The sequence below is a fragment of the Rhea pennata genome, chromosome 9 (genome assembly GCF_028389875.1).
Source record: "Rhea pennata isolate bPtePen1 chromosome 9, bPtePen1.pri, whole genome shotgun sequence".
NCBI lineage: Eukaryota > Metazoa > Chordata > Aves > Rheiformes > Rheidae > Rhea > Rhea pennata.
Genome location: NC_084671.1, coordinates 27,974,244 through 27,993,656, shown reverse-complemented (window position 1 = coordinate 27,993,656; position 19,413 = coordinate 27,974,244). Strand labels below are relative to the sequence as shown.

Sequence of the window (19,413 nt, the reverse complement as noted above, 5' to 3'; positions counted from 1 at the left end):
GCAGAAAGGAGGCTGCGGATTGCAGCATGCTCATTAGCCGCTGTATTTACAAAAGATAGCATTGTGCAGATGGCAAACATTTGATGACGGACTACCAATCCACCCCCACCTTTCTGCTCCCAGCTCCAGGCTTATAAACAGCTGTCGAGACAGGCTCGGAAGGGATTCGTAAATTGAGCTTTTCAAGGGTTTAGGTGGATTTGCACTGCAACGCTGGAGCCAGCAGAAGCCTGCAGGAATGCTGACACTCAGCAAACTGTCCAGGACAGGCACCTTCTGGGTGTGGGAAAGGAAAATACCAGAGAGAGGGAAGGAGAATAGACGTAAAAAAGAAAACACAGGCAAGGAGTGGTGCGTCAGAGAACCCAAAAGGGAGATAAGAAGGCAGCATAGGTGGCACAGCCAGCTGAGGGTGACTGGGGCTGTTGCTGGGCTGTTGCACCGTATTTTCAAAGGTATTAGACATCCATTTATTGCACAGGGAACTTTGGAGGGTCAGTCCTGCCATCTTCTTGGTGTCTCAGCACTTCCTCTCCAACGGAGGGTAAAAAGGGAAATGTGACTCTTCATTTCTGTGCCAGGGAGGTCAGGAGATAACAGGAGACAGACAGGGCTGACTCCTGAGGATGGAGAAATGCAGGCCCTTCCTGGAAGAAGCTAAAGTCAAAGTGCAGGAGGAAAAGCTTTTTTAAAAATAACAATCATTTTCCAGAGGAAGGCAGGGGGAAGGAATTTCAGAGGCATGGTGGTTTATTAACCATATTATTTTTACTTACATTTGTAAGGTCCCTCTCAAAAACGTAGGGTGTAAAACAAGGTTTGTGTTAGAAAAAAAAAGAGCCTGTCTTAATGAAAAGACAGTAGCAGTTTGGGCTGTGTATGTCATCCAGACGCTGCTATACCCTTGCGTTACACTTGCATTATACTTGCATTGGAGTCCTCAGTTAAGCCCAAGGCTTGTTGTGTTTGGGACTTTTGATGAAATGCATAGCTGCCAATAGTGCAAAGGGGTGCAGTGGTGCTTCTGAATGTCCTGTCAGGAGATTGTGCATCTCCTTGGAACTTTTTCCTTTAAAAAGCTCACCAGAAATGCCTGTAAGTCCCTTTGATTCAGTAAGGGTTGGTCTACAAACAGCTATAAGAAAACAGAACTGAATTTCCAAAACCACTCAGGCAAAGGAGTCCTTAATGTGACGTCAGATGGATACCCACCACCATTCTGCGTATGCTCCTCAGCATCCTAAGGCAACAAGGAGAGAGGTTATGAAGGGTCTCTACCACTGAACAGGCTGCTGCTACCAATGGTCACAATGTGTTATCGCTCCAGGACGGGGGAGGGCTGGAAGGATCATCCTGCTTTCCTATGTCACATCAAGCAGAGGCTTTATACTGTGTGAACTCTCTCTCTTCTGTTCTTTGAATCAAATCCTTGTATGTTGTGGGGCAGTATGTTTTGTACAGTTTTTCTGCCAGTGTATTGCTCCCCGCAACTACTGCTTTCTGGTTATTGTTCATGAAGTTCCACAAGTGCAGTGCATAGGAGTGGTTGAAATTAGGGCTTTTGTCCCACACCTCATAGTACTTTCTCCAGGCTGGGTACGGGATGGGATAGAAACGTTGGGGATTTAAGAAGGAGATGTTCTGGCAGCTGTGATCCTCAAGGCCCACAAAATCTGTGAGATTACAGATGGCTTTCAGCATCCTTGTCATTAAAAAGGGCCCCTGGTTGCCCCAAATTTTCCCATTGTACTTTAGAACAAAATTCCTCATGCAGTTCCAAATAAATCTGTGATAGGAAGGAAAGCCAAAGATCCCATTGCTGGAGAACTGAGACTTCTGTGCTGCCAGGAAGCTTGCCTCTGGAATAGGCCTGATGGAGATGACATCCGTGTCCATGTAGATCCCCCCGTATTTCCAAATGAGTGCCAGTCTGCTGGCATCAGAACTGATGTGAACCCAGTTCTTCTCCTGCTCTGGGTTTATCTGCAAGAGTCGGAGATGTGAAATGGTGATGCTGCTGACAGAGAACTGCATCCTCCTGTCCAGTTAACTGCATTGTAAAACTGAACTGAACTGAATGCCTATAAATGTCAGCGGCAGCCTTTTCTTTTCACAGCTATTAAATTTTATTGGAATAAGATAATGGGAGAGCTCAGAACAATGATTTTGTAAATATAAATGAATGTAGGAACATTTAATGGTTTTTTGAGGAAACTCAAAATGTTAAATCAATAACGCTATGAATCATGGGCTGCTATTTCAGCGTGACACAACCCATTTAACACACTCACTGCCTCATCACTCACAGCTCTTTGAAACAGGCTGAAGGGCTTTCACTCGCTTTGTTTCTATCATCTGCTGCAAATTTTTCTTAGGAGTTGCAGGAGCTTGAAGAAAATACGCCTTCAGTGCTTGCTCTGCACAGAGATGGGGCAGAACAACCTTCCCAAACCGTTCTTGCAAGCAATTTGCAAAGAACTTATTTTCTAGGTGGAGCTTGAAAGCTCCCACCCCTGGTTTTGCCCATCGTCTTTGTGAAAATTGAAATCGCTCTTCCATCTAATCTAGTATAGGCTTTATCAGTGTGTGGCAGCATTAACAAGCACTCAGAGGACTTGGACAGCGCATTTTGTTAAACAAGTATCTGTTGAATAAGTGATTAATATGATGACTGATGTTTTATCAAAATATGTACGTAGTCTATTTTTACCAGTGTTGTGTTTGCCAAAGATTTGATTCTCCAGATAGTGGAGAATCAAAATACTGATATGAAAAAATACTGATAATGTGTTCAGCAAAAAGATATATGAGTGTATTGCAACATATGGCAAAAATGGTTCTATTCTGAACCAAATAAAATGAAAGCGACTGCAATTTAGTATAGCTGGGCAAACTCTCTATGTCTGTTCTCCTCCTTTCGCTTTAAGCCTGCTTCAGAGCCATTTTCCCCGAATTATAACTCTCACCTGGTTGTACCACTGGAGCAGAGGGGTGTCCTTGAAGAGAGTTTCCATCTGGAGGGGGAAAATGAAGACATTGTTCATAGATGATAAAAGCGAGAAGGCGGTGTAGCTGGAGTTTGAGTCCAACGCTGTTTCGTTATTAAGTCCTTTCATGAAAAGGATGATGGGCCTGTCAGGGTAAATCCTGGCAGCAGATTCCACAGAGCAGGAAACCAGTGGAGGGGGCTCCAGGCGCTCCGTGGTCTCCAGAAAGATGATGCTTTTACCAAGGCTCAGAACCTGCTCAGGTGTCAGGAAGTGCTTGGACAGAGGGATACAGGAGAAGATGCAGCCTGACAGCAAGGATATCTCATACAAAATGCCAGAGACGAAGAAGAAGCAGAGGCATATCTGGATTTTCTTCATCATTCTTGTTTTCCTTTGGCCTTTGAAGTTGTGCCTTAGACATGTATACTGCGGAGAGACAAGGAAGAGCAAAAAGCTGACATCAGTGTGACAGTTTATCAGGGCTGGGAAATGACAGGACAGGGTTTCAGACAACATAGTATGAAGGTGGAAGGTGGCTTTGCCTCCAAGCCAGCGCTGAGGCTCAAATCTTTCCTCCCCAGGACAAGGCTGGTGAGGGGGTCAAGGCACAGTGAAGCTAAGTCTCATGCAGGATGCAAGTGCTCGTGTCCCTCTTGTCTCCACCTCCTTATCCCGATCATGGGAAATAAAAGAGGGGAATAAAGAAGGCACTTGATGTGCCTTGAAGAAGGGACGCAGGCCTACGTCTAATGGCATAGCTACACCGTCATTGGTTTTGCAGAGACAAGAGGGTTAAGGGCAAGAGTGGGGAGAGCAAGGCAAGGCTGTCTAGTCACGTTCAGGCAAGGACCACCGTACCTTCTCCTGTGGCAAGCTGTTACAGCAAGTGGCTCCCAAATACCATGCCATTGCGTCCTCAGGTGCCCATCGAGGAGCAGGAGGTGTCCAGACGATTTCACTGCCAAATCGTGATGTGCTTACGGAATTATATGGCTCCAGAGCTGTGAGTGCTGATGAGGGGGAGGTAGCGATCGCTGTTTTGGATGTCTCAGCAAAAGGGAGCGTCAGCCTGTTGGCACCTACTTCTGTTTTTCTCAGTCCACCTCCAGTCTGCTCACACCTCAATCCTCACCCTGAAGGCTGAGAGGGACTCGGATCCTGCAGTTATGGGGGTTGCAGAAGTACCAGAAAGAGGCAGCTATAAGGACAGAAAGTGGCTTATGTGTTTTTGCACCAGTGAAGAATGTAGGCGGTACCTGGGTTGTACTTCTGACAAACGCACATTTCTAGCTCAATTTTTTGCCACCATGGTGGCAATTAGGTGGTCACAGAGGCTTCTTTGATGCCCAGCAACCCGATGAAGACGCTAAAACCCTTTGGAGCCCACAAAGGGACTTCTGAAGGTAAGAAGGACAGCTAGGAGACCAATGCACAGAGCAAAACTGGTTCTGCTGCAGTCAGATAGTCCCAGATAGGTTTTGCTCAGTCCCAGATAGGGTTTGAGACTAATGCAACTCACCTGAAGGGGTGAAGCAAGGAAAAGTTTTAGGCAAGATTCATCCAGCACATCCATTGGTCTGGCCCAGTTCGTCGCTCCTGGACTCGCCGTGACCCAAGACCTTATGGCACTAGGAAGTCAGGAGTTCCTGCAGGTGAGAGGCAGGATCAAGTCTTATCAGCATTATGCTCTTTGACAAGCTTGTAAGGAAAATCCTTCTTGAAATGTCACTTGGTTGCATTGCACCAGCCCATATTTGTTCCTCAGATTGGCCCGGTCTGGTGATCCAGGCTCCAAAAGCAGGGAGATGCTTTGAATGACAACCCAAAGTCCGAGTGACACCCTGAAAATGTTTAAAGCCTAGTTAATGGAAGGGAATGGAAGGCGCTACAGTTCTGTGTGCTCAGTTTTTTAATGAGACACATTGCCACGAAACCTGGTCAGAATACAGGTAAGTCGACAGCATAGCAGACCCCACGGACTGTCCCCTGGAAGTGCTTAGCATGTGCTTGAAACTGTGGCAGCTTCTGATCCATTTTTATGAGCCTGATCTCATTGAATTAAATATTAAAAGCAATGATTGTTCCCATCAGTACAGCTTTCCAAGCTGCATAGAAAATTTGGCTGTTTTCCGTTGCCACAGCATACAGATTTTCTCATTACGCCCCAGGCTCCTGTGATAGCATGGGAGAAAATGGCAGGGTTAATTTTTTTGTTTACTTCTCTTTTTTCTCATTTTTCCAACACTCTACAGAGGAGCCTCTGCCCTTGCTATAACAGCCAACCTCCTGTCACCAGGGCCTCCCTTCAGATATCGAATTTGGACAGAGAGCTGGAACAGAGAGCAAATACAAAGAGTTTGGAAATTACTTGTTCTTGGGCCTCCAGATAAAGCAGAACAGGCTGCAGAGCACAACAACCCTAGCAGCCTTTAGGTGCAATAGAAAGACCAGTTACTGAGCCTAATGGTGAGACTGAGCATAAGAGGGTACAGGAAACAGCAGAAGAAACAAAATTAAACTCAATTTCATTATTCGAAATGTAAAATTTTCTTCCAGGTTCCCTGTTTCTCTCTTTCTCAGTCACATGCCTCCAACATATTTCTGGTTCTTTTAAGATTAAATAAAAATAAAAAAGTTGCTTCCTTGTAGTCCCTCATCAATCTCAACTTGGCCAGTTCTTCATTATTATTTTTCCCAGATCCCAGCTCTGACCTATACTGGGTCCATCACTGCTCCTGTGTTGTTCCAGGGAAGCTACGGGACTGGAGCACCCTCCCTGTATTCCCTGCAGTTTTAAAACCTTGATGCCACGCTCTTGGCTCTATTTGCTTGAAGCAGAAAACCAAGGGTTTGCTTTCATTAGAAACAGAAACATTAGAATATTCCCATTACTGGATTAATATTTCTTCTTTGATGGCCTAAAGATCTGATGTCTCAATTCTTTATGAGGAGCTAGCCAAGCTGTGGTTGCAATAGTCGTTCAAATTTAAAACAGTCCAGAAGGCATTTTATTTGCAAATTGTGGAGAGAGAGTAAGTAGACACTCCAACAGATATCAGCTCTGTGTACGACATTGTGAAGAAAAACGTGAATCTTCATCGTCTTATTCTGGGAAATTGTTTTGCTTGGTTGGTTTTCCAAAACCACTACGTAGTGAGTTATGAATTCTCATCACATTTGACCTGGAGGCTGCTGTTATCAAAATGTTCACTTCCCTGCTCAAGTTAAAAGGACTGCAGAACTGCATGTTAAAAATAAATCCCAGGCATTGAATAGATTACCCTGCCGAGTGGGTTGCTTTTTGGATGCTGCAGACAGCATGCTGGCTTGATGGCCCTCCTTGTAAAGATATTTCTTTTCTCTGGGCAATTTCAGTATTTCAAGTGCAGTATGAAAATGGGTGGGAGACTACAAGCAAGATTACTACGAATGCCGGTGCGTTACAGCACTGTCAGTGCTGTGTGATAATTCCTCCGAGTCGCCCGCAAGACATGAGGTGAGGGAAGGTAGAGCAGGATTTTTTCAGCAAACGGCACTGGAGCATGTCGATGAGGCTGCTTGAGTGCTTTGTCAGGGTGCAAAGGGATCCAGCAGAGCAACCCGCATCTCGCCAGCCCCTCGATCCATGGAGGAATCTTCCCCAAGTCTGGCCAGACAAGACTCAGCTATCACCTAATCCTCATCTGCACGGTTCCTGGGCATCCCTCGAAAGTTCTTATTCAAAACAGAGATTCTCCCACTCTTGCCTGTCCCCGATAGCTTTCCTTTGAGAACAGAAACTTTGTGGAAAGAGCCTGAAAGATTCGGTGGGTTTTGCATTTGGGTTTGCATTCATCAGACTTGGTGGCTGTCCTTATTTCTCCCAGCAGAGCATGAGCCCAAGGCGGTCTCCATTTATAATGCGCATGGCACCACTTGAACCTGCACAGGCATACTTTCATGTCCTTACCGAAATTGCTCAAGTAAATTACAGCTACAATCAAGTTAGTGCACGTGCCTGTACTTCAAAGCCAGCTTCATTCCAGATTTAGCACCAGGCATATTTGGAAACCTTTGTCAAATGGGAAACCTCTAGACTATAACATATGCATCGCACAGTGTAATTAACGCAGCTGGTTAAACCACAGCAAAGAATGCAAGCGAAGGGGCTTCCTACTGCACCGTTTTTGTTTGCCTTCCGATTCTATAACCTGACACATTTATAGATAAATCAAAACTCACCTCTTGGCCAGAAAAGCCAGGCAAAGCGTGCAGTCTGTTGGGATGCAAAACCAAGCTGAACCGCACTGGAAAATATCCACAGCCAGCAGAGAGTCCTTTGCTAGTGCCTGAGAAGTGGCACTGCCTCTCCACTACCTTTTCATCTGCCAGGGCTTGGAGCAAACTCATGGCTTGCTCTCCACCAGCTCTGGTGTTTGCACTCGTGGTGTGCTGAGATAACGCCAAGGAAGCAGCTAGTGCTGCATTTCCAAAGGTGCAGGAATACAGAGGCACGCATGCCTCGACTGCAGCAAGGTCTTTCGGATCGGCAAGCACAAGCCCCAGCACTTTGCAAGTGTAACGAGATACTGGTGGGACTGAGCCAAGTGGGCATCACAAGGTGGACTGCTTGCAGCTTTTGGGGTGCTATTTTCCCTTGTGTCTGCAGGTATTTAAAGAGTATTTGGCCTTTTTGCTTTGTATCTAGAACTGAGCTTAGGGATGATGCTCTCTTTGCCCTACAGAAAGACTTTGGTGGAGCATCATGCAATGCTATCAATACTTCCAAGGAAGGCTTGGCAACAGGGCCTTCCACACAAATACATCCCAGATGACACATAACCTTAACAGACTAATGAGGTCAGATACCTGCCCAGCTCCTGGTTACAGATCATTCAGGCAGGCAGGTTCAGTGACAGGGCAGAGCCCCTGGCTGTTCCCACAGCCTGTCCTCAGTACATGGTGGAGGACACCCTAGGTGGCACAGGAGCATGATCAAGCACCCCAGGGCTGGGGCAAGCCACGTCAGATTGCCAGGATCCCCCCAGGGCTTTCCCAGCACTGTGATCTAGCAGGTTTGAGCTCATCTCTGTCAGCATGCTCAGAGTTTATTTAATCCAAGTGGCACTTTACTATTAGCCTAAAAGCGTTAACTGCCTGTATAGCTGGGCTTAATGAAGATTAATTCACTGTGGAAACATGAAGGATCAGCCAAACTACTTTTACTCTGAATGAAAAGGCTGTGGAGATTGGCATGTTTAACTCATTGCTGCTAAATAGACTCAGTTTGTTTGGACACTGAGCGTGTCTGTGTTGACATTTCAGGAGAGACCTCCGAAACCCTTCAGGAGGACAGCAGCAGCTCATTAACTTGCAGTAAGCGCCCAGTGCTGGGATAGCCCTGTTGGAAGCAGAAAGTGTAATGGAGATGTGGAGCTGCGGTGCCATGGTCCCCCTGCTCCACTGCACTTGCAATTCTGAATGGTCCCCATCTCCCCTCCACTGTCCTGGACTTGCAAGGGGAGGTCATCCGCTTCATAGCTGCTCCTGAGCGCTGCTTGCACCCTATGCCTTTAGCTGAGCTGCACTAGCACTGCAAGGTGCAAGGAGACCAGAGCACCCGTTGGGGCAGCGCTGCAAAACCCCTACTCGCGGTCACCCCCGGCATTTCTGGGCCAGCGCACAGCTCTGCTCTGGCTCTCTGCAGCTCCCCTCCAGCGCCTTTGCCTCTTCTCCTGCCGACTTGGGGAAAGGATGCGTGTCGGGGCAGATCTACTAGCAAGGCTGGAAGGTTTGTGCAGCCAAGCGGCTGCCAATGGCCCTGCACGTTGCACGAAAGGGTTTCAGCAGAACCAGCCACTCTGTGACACCAGAATCTTCCCCCAGCAAGGACCAAAACAGGGGTAGTGAAGCATGCAGGTAAGGATGGCCTATTTGCCACCCGGAATATCCATCTCTATCCACCACTAGCAATTGCATCTTGCCCAGCTGATCCTCTCCACAGTTGCTGGTGGTGCAACGACAGTGGAGGGGAAGGCAGCAAAACGTCGGTTTGCCTTAAAAATCAGCCACCTGATCTGCCGGGGTGTGCCCGTTTGCTCTGCTTCTCGCCAGCTCTCGGGCACCCCACCTTGCCCAGCCTCTGGGAGCAAAGCGTTGAGGGCCTGCCCCCAGCTTTGTTTGTGCTCCCAGGTACATGTTTCCTGCTGCAGAAAGCTCGCGGAGGATGTAAAACTGGTTAATGTTGCCGCAGCGAGGTAAAGCAAACAGTTCCCATGGAAAGCTATCTAGATATTCTAGGCCTAATCAGCAGATAATGTCCTGGGCAAAAATGCAAGGAGGGCTCGAATTACAAAAAAATTCCTCCGGCAATGACGTCGGCAAGGAGCCCTGACAGACACGCCTCAGTTCTCCTCTGGAAGGAATCAGAAATACCTAGGTGGGCATATTTGCTTCACCAAACGCTTCGCCAGGCCCATATTTTTCAATTTAATCTGCAAGGAAATAGGATGATATGCGTGCAGACCCTGGAGCAGCGAGTTCCTCCAGATATGAATACTGTCCTTTCTTGGTGCACATATGTAGTGTCTGCCCAGCCTACAGAATACATTTATATGGGGGCATGCACAGAAACAGATGGCATCTACTATTAAAAGTTTCATCTCAGCTTTTATCTTGCACAGCGCTGGCCAAAGATGAAAGCGTCCCCATACTACACCGATTCACTAATCACCTCGATGCGCCACTGAGCCACCTGGCCCCGGAGTTAGAAGAGGAATTTCTTATGCACCCCACCGCTGCAAGAAGGGACGATGTCAAATTATAGCCCGGAGCTTTGCATATCACCGGACTGATGAGGGAAACAGTTATTTCAGATTCGGATAAGTACGAGCACGCGAAGGCTTTTCCGCGAGCGCAGGTGCGTCAGCCAGCAGCACGCACGCAGCGGCAGCACGCCGGGCAGGTGCAGGTCCGTGCACAGCTGGAGTTAGCAGGACGGAGACGGCACCGTGGCCGCTACGAGACGGCACAGAGGATGGTGGGGGAGATGGAGCGGCCAGGACAACAGTCAACATGACCCCAATTAATTGCCACAGAAAAAACGAAATGCGCTCAGGGCTCAGCTTGCAGGAGAGAGACGAACACACTGAATGCGGTGGCTGCATAGGAATACATCCTACACTACCCATAATCTTGGGTAGGGAGCATTTAGGAAAACATTTTAAAGCAAAAATAGGGTTATTTGTCTCAGGTCATTCTTCTATCTACCCACTGCACCTCTCTGTAGACTTTATAGGCAGGATTTGTTAGGGCTCTGCTCTCTTAAATAGGGATCTTTGTACTAAAAATCTGCTTTTTCGGACTTGGTTCATCCTGTCGCTCAGCAAAATGCCACGCTAATTGAGGTAAACCTCTTTGCACCCCGTTCTCTACCTGCTGCTGTTAGGATCCTGTCAGCTTCCAGCATCTTGCTGTGCCTCTGCTCCTTTCTCCTACTCCAGGGTGCAACGGGGCAGAAACCGCTGCGATGGCCTGACCACCAACCCAGCACATGAACCCAAGGTTGGAAAGCCAGTCAGAAAGGCACTGGGATGATTGTGCGGGCCCGAGAGAGCTGGCATCCACACAGCAGGGAGCATGGTGCCTGCTGAGCTAGGGCTGCAGGCACCGAGATGCTCTGGAGGATGGTGCACCGCCAAGTTAGTCACGCTGAGATCCCTGCATGCCTCACACCCATGTGCACACACACACACACACAAAATAAATAAAGAAATAAAACGGAGTGTCTGAAATCCTGGTCCTGCTCTGCATTGCTCTCTAGAGAAGCCCATTTCTTGCTTCCCAGAGCAATGGGAATCCATGGGCTGACATTGGCTCAGGTCCCTCTGCCTCTCCAAGGTCTTGGCAGCTGAGCCAAGAGCGATAAAATCACCCCACAACCACCACCACGGGGCCATATAAACAGCCTGTAGCAAACCAGGGCCCCAGATCCAGAGGTTCCAGCCCCCAGCAAGGTGGACTAGCCCAAAAGTCATGCTTCCTCCTCACTCCTCCATGCATCCAGCAAATTCTAAGCAACATTTTAGCCATGTCGCATACTGCCTGGCAGGCATGGGAAACTCACCATAGTTATCAGAAGAACTTTTGCCCAGCTTTGCCCCATAGCCTACCTGCTCAGTTTTGGCTCAAATGCAATGTTGGTCACTTCTAGTAGTTTATCCAGCATCTTGCACTACACACATTCAGCATCTGATACATGATTCATTTTTATCCTGAGCTTGGCAATCAGCTTTGATTTTGCTCCACAAAATGCTAAACACATTTGCTCTGGAGATCTCCTCCAAAAAGAGAGGTGCATTGGTCTGTCTGCCTGAGGATGCTGCAGCAGTGGCTGAACACTGCTCTATGCAAACCCACCAGCCTTCGTTCTGGATTTGGGAGTAGTAACATTGGGCTTCATATTCAAAAGGATGATTTTTTCACCTGTTCAGAATGGAAAAGTCAGGGCCTGAATGCCCCACATGGGCACTGGCCTTCCCAGTTGCAGTTTAAAACAGAACATTTCTGTACATACTCTCAGCACTGCCAAGAACAGGTTATTAAATAGTATTAAATAACAGCTTGTTTCCTAACATTTACCAAAGGCATTGTACCTTCTAAGGTCTGTGCCTGTGACCACTGCCAAGTATAGAGGTTAGATAACTTCCTTAGCACCTTATCAGGCATTCACACTTCCCATGTCTTCTTGAACAAAGACAGTCTTTCAAAATGAGTCAACATATGCTGTCATTTGCGTAAATGGCAACAAAAACTTCTTTCTAGAAAATTTTAGCCCTACTGACAGCCATCTCGGGACGTTATGATACTTAAAATCTGGAAACGGTATTGTCATATTCCTGTAATATTGCCGAAGGCTCTCAAAGGCAGAGAGCCCAGCTGTGCAGGCAGCTGTTCCTGGATAGCCTCCCACTGCACAGCCAGCAGGCTGACCAGAGGAGATGCCAACGGGTGATTGGTTGTCCTCGTGCAGCTGAAGCCCTGGAGGGATCAGGGAGAGAGCACGATCCCTTTGAAACTGCTACACCATCCAAGTTCTGTTTTGAACAAGTGGGAGACGTGACTTAAGGCTCTTTAGCTGTATAACCACCTGATATTTCTTTACAGGCTTCTCCAGCTCTTGGGTTTGATGTTTCATGTAGGGAAAAAAAGACAACAATGCATATTGTTTCTTGGTTATGTCACTCCGGTGCCCTTCGTTTGGGAGCTGTGTTTGGTGGTCCACGGCCAGTAGAGCAGCAGGAAGTGAGAGCTCTTCTCCCTTATGAACTGGTGAAACCCTCCTTTCCTATTCTATCACTCTGACAATAGCATATGGTTTCACAGGGCACTAGTCTGCAATGAGCTTTCTATTCCACATAGTCCACAGCAGAACGAGGGCTTAAGGTTTAAAGGAACAACTGAAGGTGGAAGGGACCTCTGGAGGTCTCTCATTCAACCCTCTGCTCAAAGCTGGGCCAACGTTACCTTGCCCAACTGGGCTTTGACTAGTCCAATGGATTGAGATACCCTGACCTCTCTGAGTTCCTGCACCACAGCTTCACCACCCTCATGATTAATAGCTTTTCCTTATACCTGATGGGAGATTTCCTTGCTTTTCACCATGTTGTTGTGCACTTCTGAAAACAGTCTGTCTCTGTTTTCCCTATAAACTCCATTAAATAGTGGTAGATAGCTTTCCTTTTCTGGGCTGAACAAACTCAAGTCCCTCAGCCTCTCCTTGCACATCATGTGCTTCATAATCATCCTGGTGGCCTTCCACAATACCTTCTCTGGTTTGCAAACATCATTCTTTTACTTCGATGTGGGCCAAAACTGGATGCACTATCCAACTAGGGCTTCACAAGTGGTGAGAGAAGGAGAAGAAACAATTCCCCTGACTTGCTGGCAAGGTCTTGCTAATGCAGCCCCATACAAGGTTGTCCTTCTTTGCCCCTAGGTGCCTTTCTGTGAGTAAGGCCTCTGGAGGACCAGCGGGATTTTTCACTAATACAGAGAGAAATGCACATGGATTTGCTCTTATTCCCTTCAAACACTAATCTCGTTAAGCATCTCACTTGCTGTTGTGAATTGCTGGCATGCATAAACATTGCAATTTACTAAAAGCTTGACTTTTTTTTTAGAGTTATGCCAGTTTTGTAAAAATCACATTTGGTCCTTCTGAGCGACAGAGAAATTATGAAATAATGCTTTCTTAGTCTACCAAAAATCAATAGCTGTTGCTTCGGAAACATTAAACTGCTTATAGCTTATGAGCTTTTGGACAGCGAAGGAGTGAAGCTCGTATCACTTTGTCTGTAAACAGAGAGACTCAGAGTTACACCTCCCAGAGGTGAGCTTGTCGGTCAATTCAGTGGAAGGCAGGGCAGTAGGGACTGAAATACGGAGGAAAAAAAAATCGGAGAAAGGAATGCAGGGAGCTGAATTGTGCCAAGTCACAAGCTATTGTGAAGCAATGTATTTGTGCTTAAATGTTTCCATATTTATATTTCTAATGGTTGTAATGTTCATAGAGCTTTAGTGATAAAGTAAGCAGAATAATTAAAAAGGCAGTTGTCATATCTGCCGTAATAGAAGCGTTTACTTTTATATGCCCAGTTTTACTTTGTTAAGCTTTCTGGAACTCACCAGCTCCTGATGATATCACGCTCTGCAAATGCATGTGCATTATTATAGCCTTCCTTCATTTTAATTTAAACAGCCTATACGTTATTAATTTATATATCTTAAGTTAGTTCCCTAAAATCCTGATACGATTTTAACTGCTTTTCAGTATTGGAAAGCCTTTTTTAAAAAAAACCCAAAATTATTCACTGAAGAAATGCTATTGTCAGCTCTGCATAGAACAGGACAGTTTTGTTAGAGGCCACACAGCCTCATCTGGATCCCTGGAAAAGTGATGGGGCAGCTCACCCTGAAAGCCATTTCCAAGCATATGAAGGATAAGAAGGCAATCAGTAGTAGTCAGCATGGATCCACAAAAGGGAAAGCTGGGTAGGTGACAGAGATGAGGGAGAGCAATGCCTGTTTTTTGTCAAAAGCCTTCAGGAAGGCTTTTGACACTGTCTCCCATAACATCATCATAGGCAAGATGAAGAAGTACAAGTTAAATAAGCAGACAGTGGAGTGGATTAAGAGGTGACTGAATGGTAGAGCTCAGAGGGTTGGGATCAGTGGCACAAAGTGTAGTTGGAGGTCAGTAGCTAGCACTATCCCCCAGCCCCCAAATACTGTTCAACGTACTCATCAATGACCTGGATGAAGGGACAGAGTGCACCCTCAGCAAGTTTGCTGATACACAACTGGGAGGAGTGGCTGATACAGCAGAGGGCTGTGCTGCCGTTCAGATGGACTTCAACAGGCTGGAGAGCTGGGCAGAGAGGAACCTCGCAAAGTTCAACAAAGGCAAGTGCAGAGTCCTGCACCTGGAGAGGACTAACCTCAAGCACCAGTACAGGCTGGGGGCTGACCCGCCAGAAAGCAGCTGTGCAGTGAAGGACCTGGGGGTCCTGGTGAATGACAAGTGACCATGAGCCAGCAATGTGCCCCTGTGGCAGAGAAGGCCAGCAGTATCCTGGGCTGCATTATGAAGAACGTTGCAAGTAGGATGAGGGAGGTGATCCTTCCCCTCTCCTCAGCCCTGCTGAGGCCACCCCTGGAGTGGGTCCAGTTCTGTGCTCCCCAATATAAGAGAGAGACAGGGAGTTACTGAAGTGAGGCCAGAGAAGGGCTACTAAGGTGATGAAGGGACTGGAGCACTTCTCCTGTGGGGAAGGGCTGAGAGAGGAGGGACTGTGCAGCCTGAAGAAGAGAAGATGGAGGGGGGGATCTTATCAATGTGTATAAATATCCGAAGGGAGAGCATAAACAGGACGAGGCCAGATTCTTTTAAGTGGCCCCAGTGACAGGACGAGAGGCAAAGGGCACAAACTGAAAGCAGTTCCATCTGAGCATAAGGATAGACTTTCTGAGCATCCCCTATCTAAGGATAGACTGAGCTTTGGAACAGCTTGACCAAAGAGGTTGTGGAGTCTTGCTCCTTAGAGATATTCAAAAATTGTCCGGATGAGATCCTGGGCAAAGTGCTCTAGGTGACCCTGCTTGAGCAGGAGGGTTGGACTAGATGATCTCCAAAGGTCTCTTCCAACCTTAACCATTCTGCGATTCTTTGCTTTTAAGTCTGGCATTACATAGTACAGGGTTTTTAAAAAGCTGTATCGGAAGGCAAACACCATTAGACCTTTTAGGCCTCACTTGGCAAAAATCATTTTCTAAAAATCTCCCTCCCATTAAAACCAGTTCCATTACCTCTAACCAGAACCAGTGTAAACTACCAGTTTAACACACTACAAATGATATTTTAGTCACTGCAGTTCAGGTTATGCCAATCCTGCAGTCCCTGCAAGGCAGAAGTCCCTAAGAAACAGAGTCCATCAGCTCCTCACACGCCATTAGTATCCAAGCAGGGTAACCGAGAGCAAATCCCTCCAGGTCCTACCATTACTGCACGCATTATTTTGCTGGATGTCAAGGTTTCTATACCCAAACATCTCCCCTGCTCTGGCCTTGAAGAGACATGTTGGAGAACAGTAGAACTCCAGGCAAGAGATCGCTGGGCCTCCAAGAAAACCTCCTCTCCTGTGTCACAAGCCAGCTCAAATTCCCACAGCTTTTTATAATAGGATAACAAAATTCCTAAATGCTCTGCCAGCACAGCAGCCTGAGCAGGCTGATCTGCCCGGAGCTGAACCCCCGCTCTGCCGTGACCTCCAAGTGCTCTGCTCCATAAGGGATGGAGTAGCTGAAGCTATCTCCTGAATAACATCAGCAAGACAACACTGCCTGCACACTGTGAGTAGGCATGCCTGATCTAACTGCTGTCACTGCTACAGGGTGGATCAAAAGGCACAGCAGGGACAGACTCTGCAATGTGCCCCTGGCATATAAACCGTTCCCGACATGATGCAGTTACTGCCTAGGGCTTATATTTGCTTCCAGCAGTCTCCTCTCCAAACTCCTAGGATGACCCAGGCACCAGGAGCTGAACAGTGATGGATGCACTTTTGGAATAAGTGCATTTGAAATTCGCAGCAGAAGTCTATCAGAAAATCACACTTGATTTTATTACCATTTTGCAGAGAGACAGCTTCTGCATTCATCAGACTTATATTTCAAAAATAATAAATGTTGTTATTATTATTATTGGAATGAATTTCTCCATTATGTACTGAGTGATTGTAAGTACTTGTGCCTCCAGCACAGGCACCACCTAAAGAATAATGCAAGCAAATAATATTTTTGTTGTTGTTGCCACAGGGCTTTTTTTTAAGTGAGAAAGGTAATAACCAGAACAACAGCAACAATCATAATAGAAATAAAGTCATTATGAGGTTGTGTACAACACTACTAGTTTCTTCAGGTACATTTAGTTTTGGGTGTATGACTCACGCTTCTCTCTCAGAGTTTTCTTGATTGCTTGGAGCTCTGCCTCTAATAACAGCTTCACACTTTCTGCCTGCTTTATCCTATGTACAGAGGCAGGAAAGCAAAACAAATCTCAGGAGAATGGCCTCCTGATCCAAAGATTGCAAAGGAGGATGACAAAGTTATTTGCTTCAGATCCTGGAAACTTCCACTACAAAGCCCTTATCGATGACTATTTGCCTATTCATTGCTATGCTGTGTTTGTGCCTTTTTGACTAGTTAGCTATAACACGTACTACTTCGGAGGTGAGGCTTTCGCTGCTCCTGAGTGACTTCAGTACTGTAGCTTTTATTCTCACACCAGGTCCATAAAATGCTATGCACTGACATAGAGCAGAAGAGACAAGATGAACCAACTACCCATAAACTATGCACTTGCAAGCTAAATCTAGGCAGCTTGTGGATAGAGTTGATCAGCCATGAGAGATGGCTTTCTTCCAACTAACTGAAGGCCTGATCACCATCTGATAATGACAGAAAAGAAGGCAGAGGGGGATGCAGAGCTGCTCAGGAAGCTGGGGAGGCACTTTGAGAACCCCATGGTGCCATAGCTGCTGGCCTAGCAGAGCCCAGGTATCCCCTACCATCTGAGCAAGGCTTGTGGCAGAAGTAACTAATCGTTCTTCATCCCAGTCACTTGCTCCCCATTGCAACTGGTGAGTCCCGGCACTCTGTCCCTGCTAGCCACCATTCTGACTTCTCTTTTTTCCTGGGAACAACACAGTGCCCCCCTCCAAGGAGCTGCCACAGCACTGTATACAGAAAGTTAGTAAAATGCAAGAGTTTCCCAGAGGGCATATCTAGCTATCAGCAAATTTTGACATTCGTCCAATGGGAAGGATTAAAAAAAGAGGGGATCCCACCATGCCAAAATGCAACATTTGGTTGAGAATCTGCCAGAGCCTAACTAGGTGACAGCTGGGATAGCTGCATTCTCCAGTTTTTTTAAGCATTCACAGTGCCAAAGAGGATGCCAAGATGATGCCATCATTGTGAGCATCTTTAGCTCCCCAGCCTATGAGACCAAATATACATCAATGGCTGAGTCAGTCAGAGAGCACATATATCGCAAGTGCTGGGTAAGATCTAAATTTATAGCCCCAGTATGATGGCAAGTTAGTCTACTGCCACGGTACAATACCCTCAGCATATTACTATTCAAAATTCAGGATTTTTCCCCTCAATATTTTGTAATAATTCTGCAAGGAATATTTGCTGGAACCAGTCATTTCCATTTTACCTTAACTCCAGTCATATCATGTCATTATCTGATGGGAAAAATTAGAATTACATTTTGACAGATAAAATTCATGGGGCACTTGCCCTCATTTCTCTCTTCTGGTGACCTGCGGGTCCATGAGGTCAGAAACAGTACGACACGTTTCCGTGAGCAGTACTCTGTGCTAGCATGTTTATAGGACCACTCCCAAGGATAAGAATGTTTTTTCCAACTACCTGGGAGCTGCAGAGGTGTAGCTCAGACCCTATCTGTCCTGCATACAGCTTGCACCACCTGCTTTTGTGTTCTGCCCCTAACATACGGAGACAGCATGAGATATCTATAGGAGTCCACTGGCCTGCAGTAACTCCGGCCAGTCATCCTTTTTCTGAAGATTATGCTTAGACTCAGAAGCCCTTGATTTGCTGAAGCTGAAGGCTAACAAGTGGTTCATGGATTAGAATGAGAAGAGTGGCTTTGGGACGGAAAGAGGATTCCTCACAAGAGAAAGGGACTCCACGTGTTTCCCAAAGGATGCACCTTTTGGGTTTGAGGCTGGCACAACATCAGGACAAGCTCTAAGCTAAGAAATCCAGGGGAAAGTCTGGGAGAACCTCATGTAATCTCCTTTCTTGAAGTTAGCACGTAATAAGAGGCGAGCCCTGGAGGAATGCCAGATGTGGGCTGATAGACCATGAAAAAGAAAGTGCTGACATGGATAAGAGCAATAATTGAGCAAAAGGAAAAATTAGTGAAAAGCTCTCTCTAATGAAGTGAAGAAACCAGATATAATCAATATGATATAGCTGAAAGGCTGCCTGCTAAAATTGTCAAACTTCACCAGATCTCGTGCCGTTCTCTCAAGCTAGGCCCAGCTTTCTCTGAACTCAGCACTTCTTAAAGGTCTTGCTTGCCCCAGGCTGCCAGTTACTCCATCAATCCTAAACAGCTTCTCCAAGCTTCCCAGAAAACTGTGGCCAGAGGCTTCACTTACCCAATCCCATTTACCAGGTTGCTGTGTCACAAGGAGGACTGTGAAAGGGGAGAGGATGTTGCTTTCAACTTGCTTTTAATAGAAGAGCTGGCCATAAAAAATAACTAGTGGGGGCACAATGTCCCAAGGGGAAAGCAGAGACTTCTAATGAATCTTTTGGATTGGATGACACTGACTGGCCAAAAAGCAAACAGATTATAAGGAAAGCAAGGGAAGGCAAGGAAGGTAAAAAAACACGAGCTAGCCAGCTACGGATGTGTTAACCTATCTTTAGTTATACATAAGATTGTAGGACAAATTCTGAAGGAAACATTAATTAAAGGCACTGAGAAAAATAAGATAAAGTGCAACATAGGTTTACCAAAGGCAGGTTGTGCCAGACTATGCTGACATCTTCCTTTGATAAGATAATTGGTTTTCCAGACAAGGGAAATTTGGTAGATCTAATCTATCTAGAGTTCAATAAAGCATTTGATATGGTGCCGCATGGGAAATTATTAGTGAAGCTGGAGAAAATGAGAATTAGCAGAAGAACTCTAAAGTGGAGAAAATAGCGGCTAGTAGAGAGGCAGCAACAGGATCATCACAGGAAAGCAGGAACTGGGGAGATATTTATGATGGGTGCCTCAAAAACTCCGATTTGACCAATTAAGGGCCTTCCACCTCTGGCCTTGGCACAACATTGGGAG

The 19,413-nt window shown here is 46.4% G+C and overlaps 1 protein-coding gene across 1 annotated transcript in view; it reads right to left on the bottom strand.

Moving 5' to 3' along the window:
• Positions 1 to 1,371: 1,371 nt before the first annotated feature.
• A4GNT (alpha-1,4-N-acetylglucosaminyltransferase) overlaps positions 1,372 to 19,413 on the bottom strand; it is a 173,739-nt gene continuing 155,697 nt past the window's right edge. The window contains 6 exon segments of the mRNA XM_062583090.1: positions 1,372 to 1,983; positions 2,967 to 3,416; positions 3,849 to 4,024; positions 4,123 to 4,188; positions 4,345 to 4,417; positions 4,419 to 4,441. Coding sequence (XP_062439074.1) covers positions 1,372 to 1,983; positions 2,967 to 3,416; positions 3,849 to 4,024; positions 4,123 to 4,188; positions 4,345 to 4,417; positions 4,419 to 4,441 — 1,400 coding nt within the window.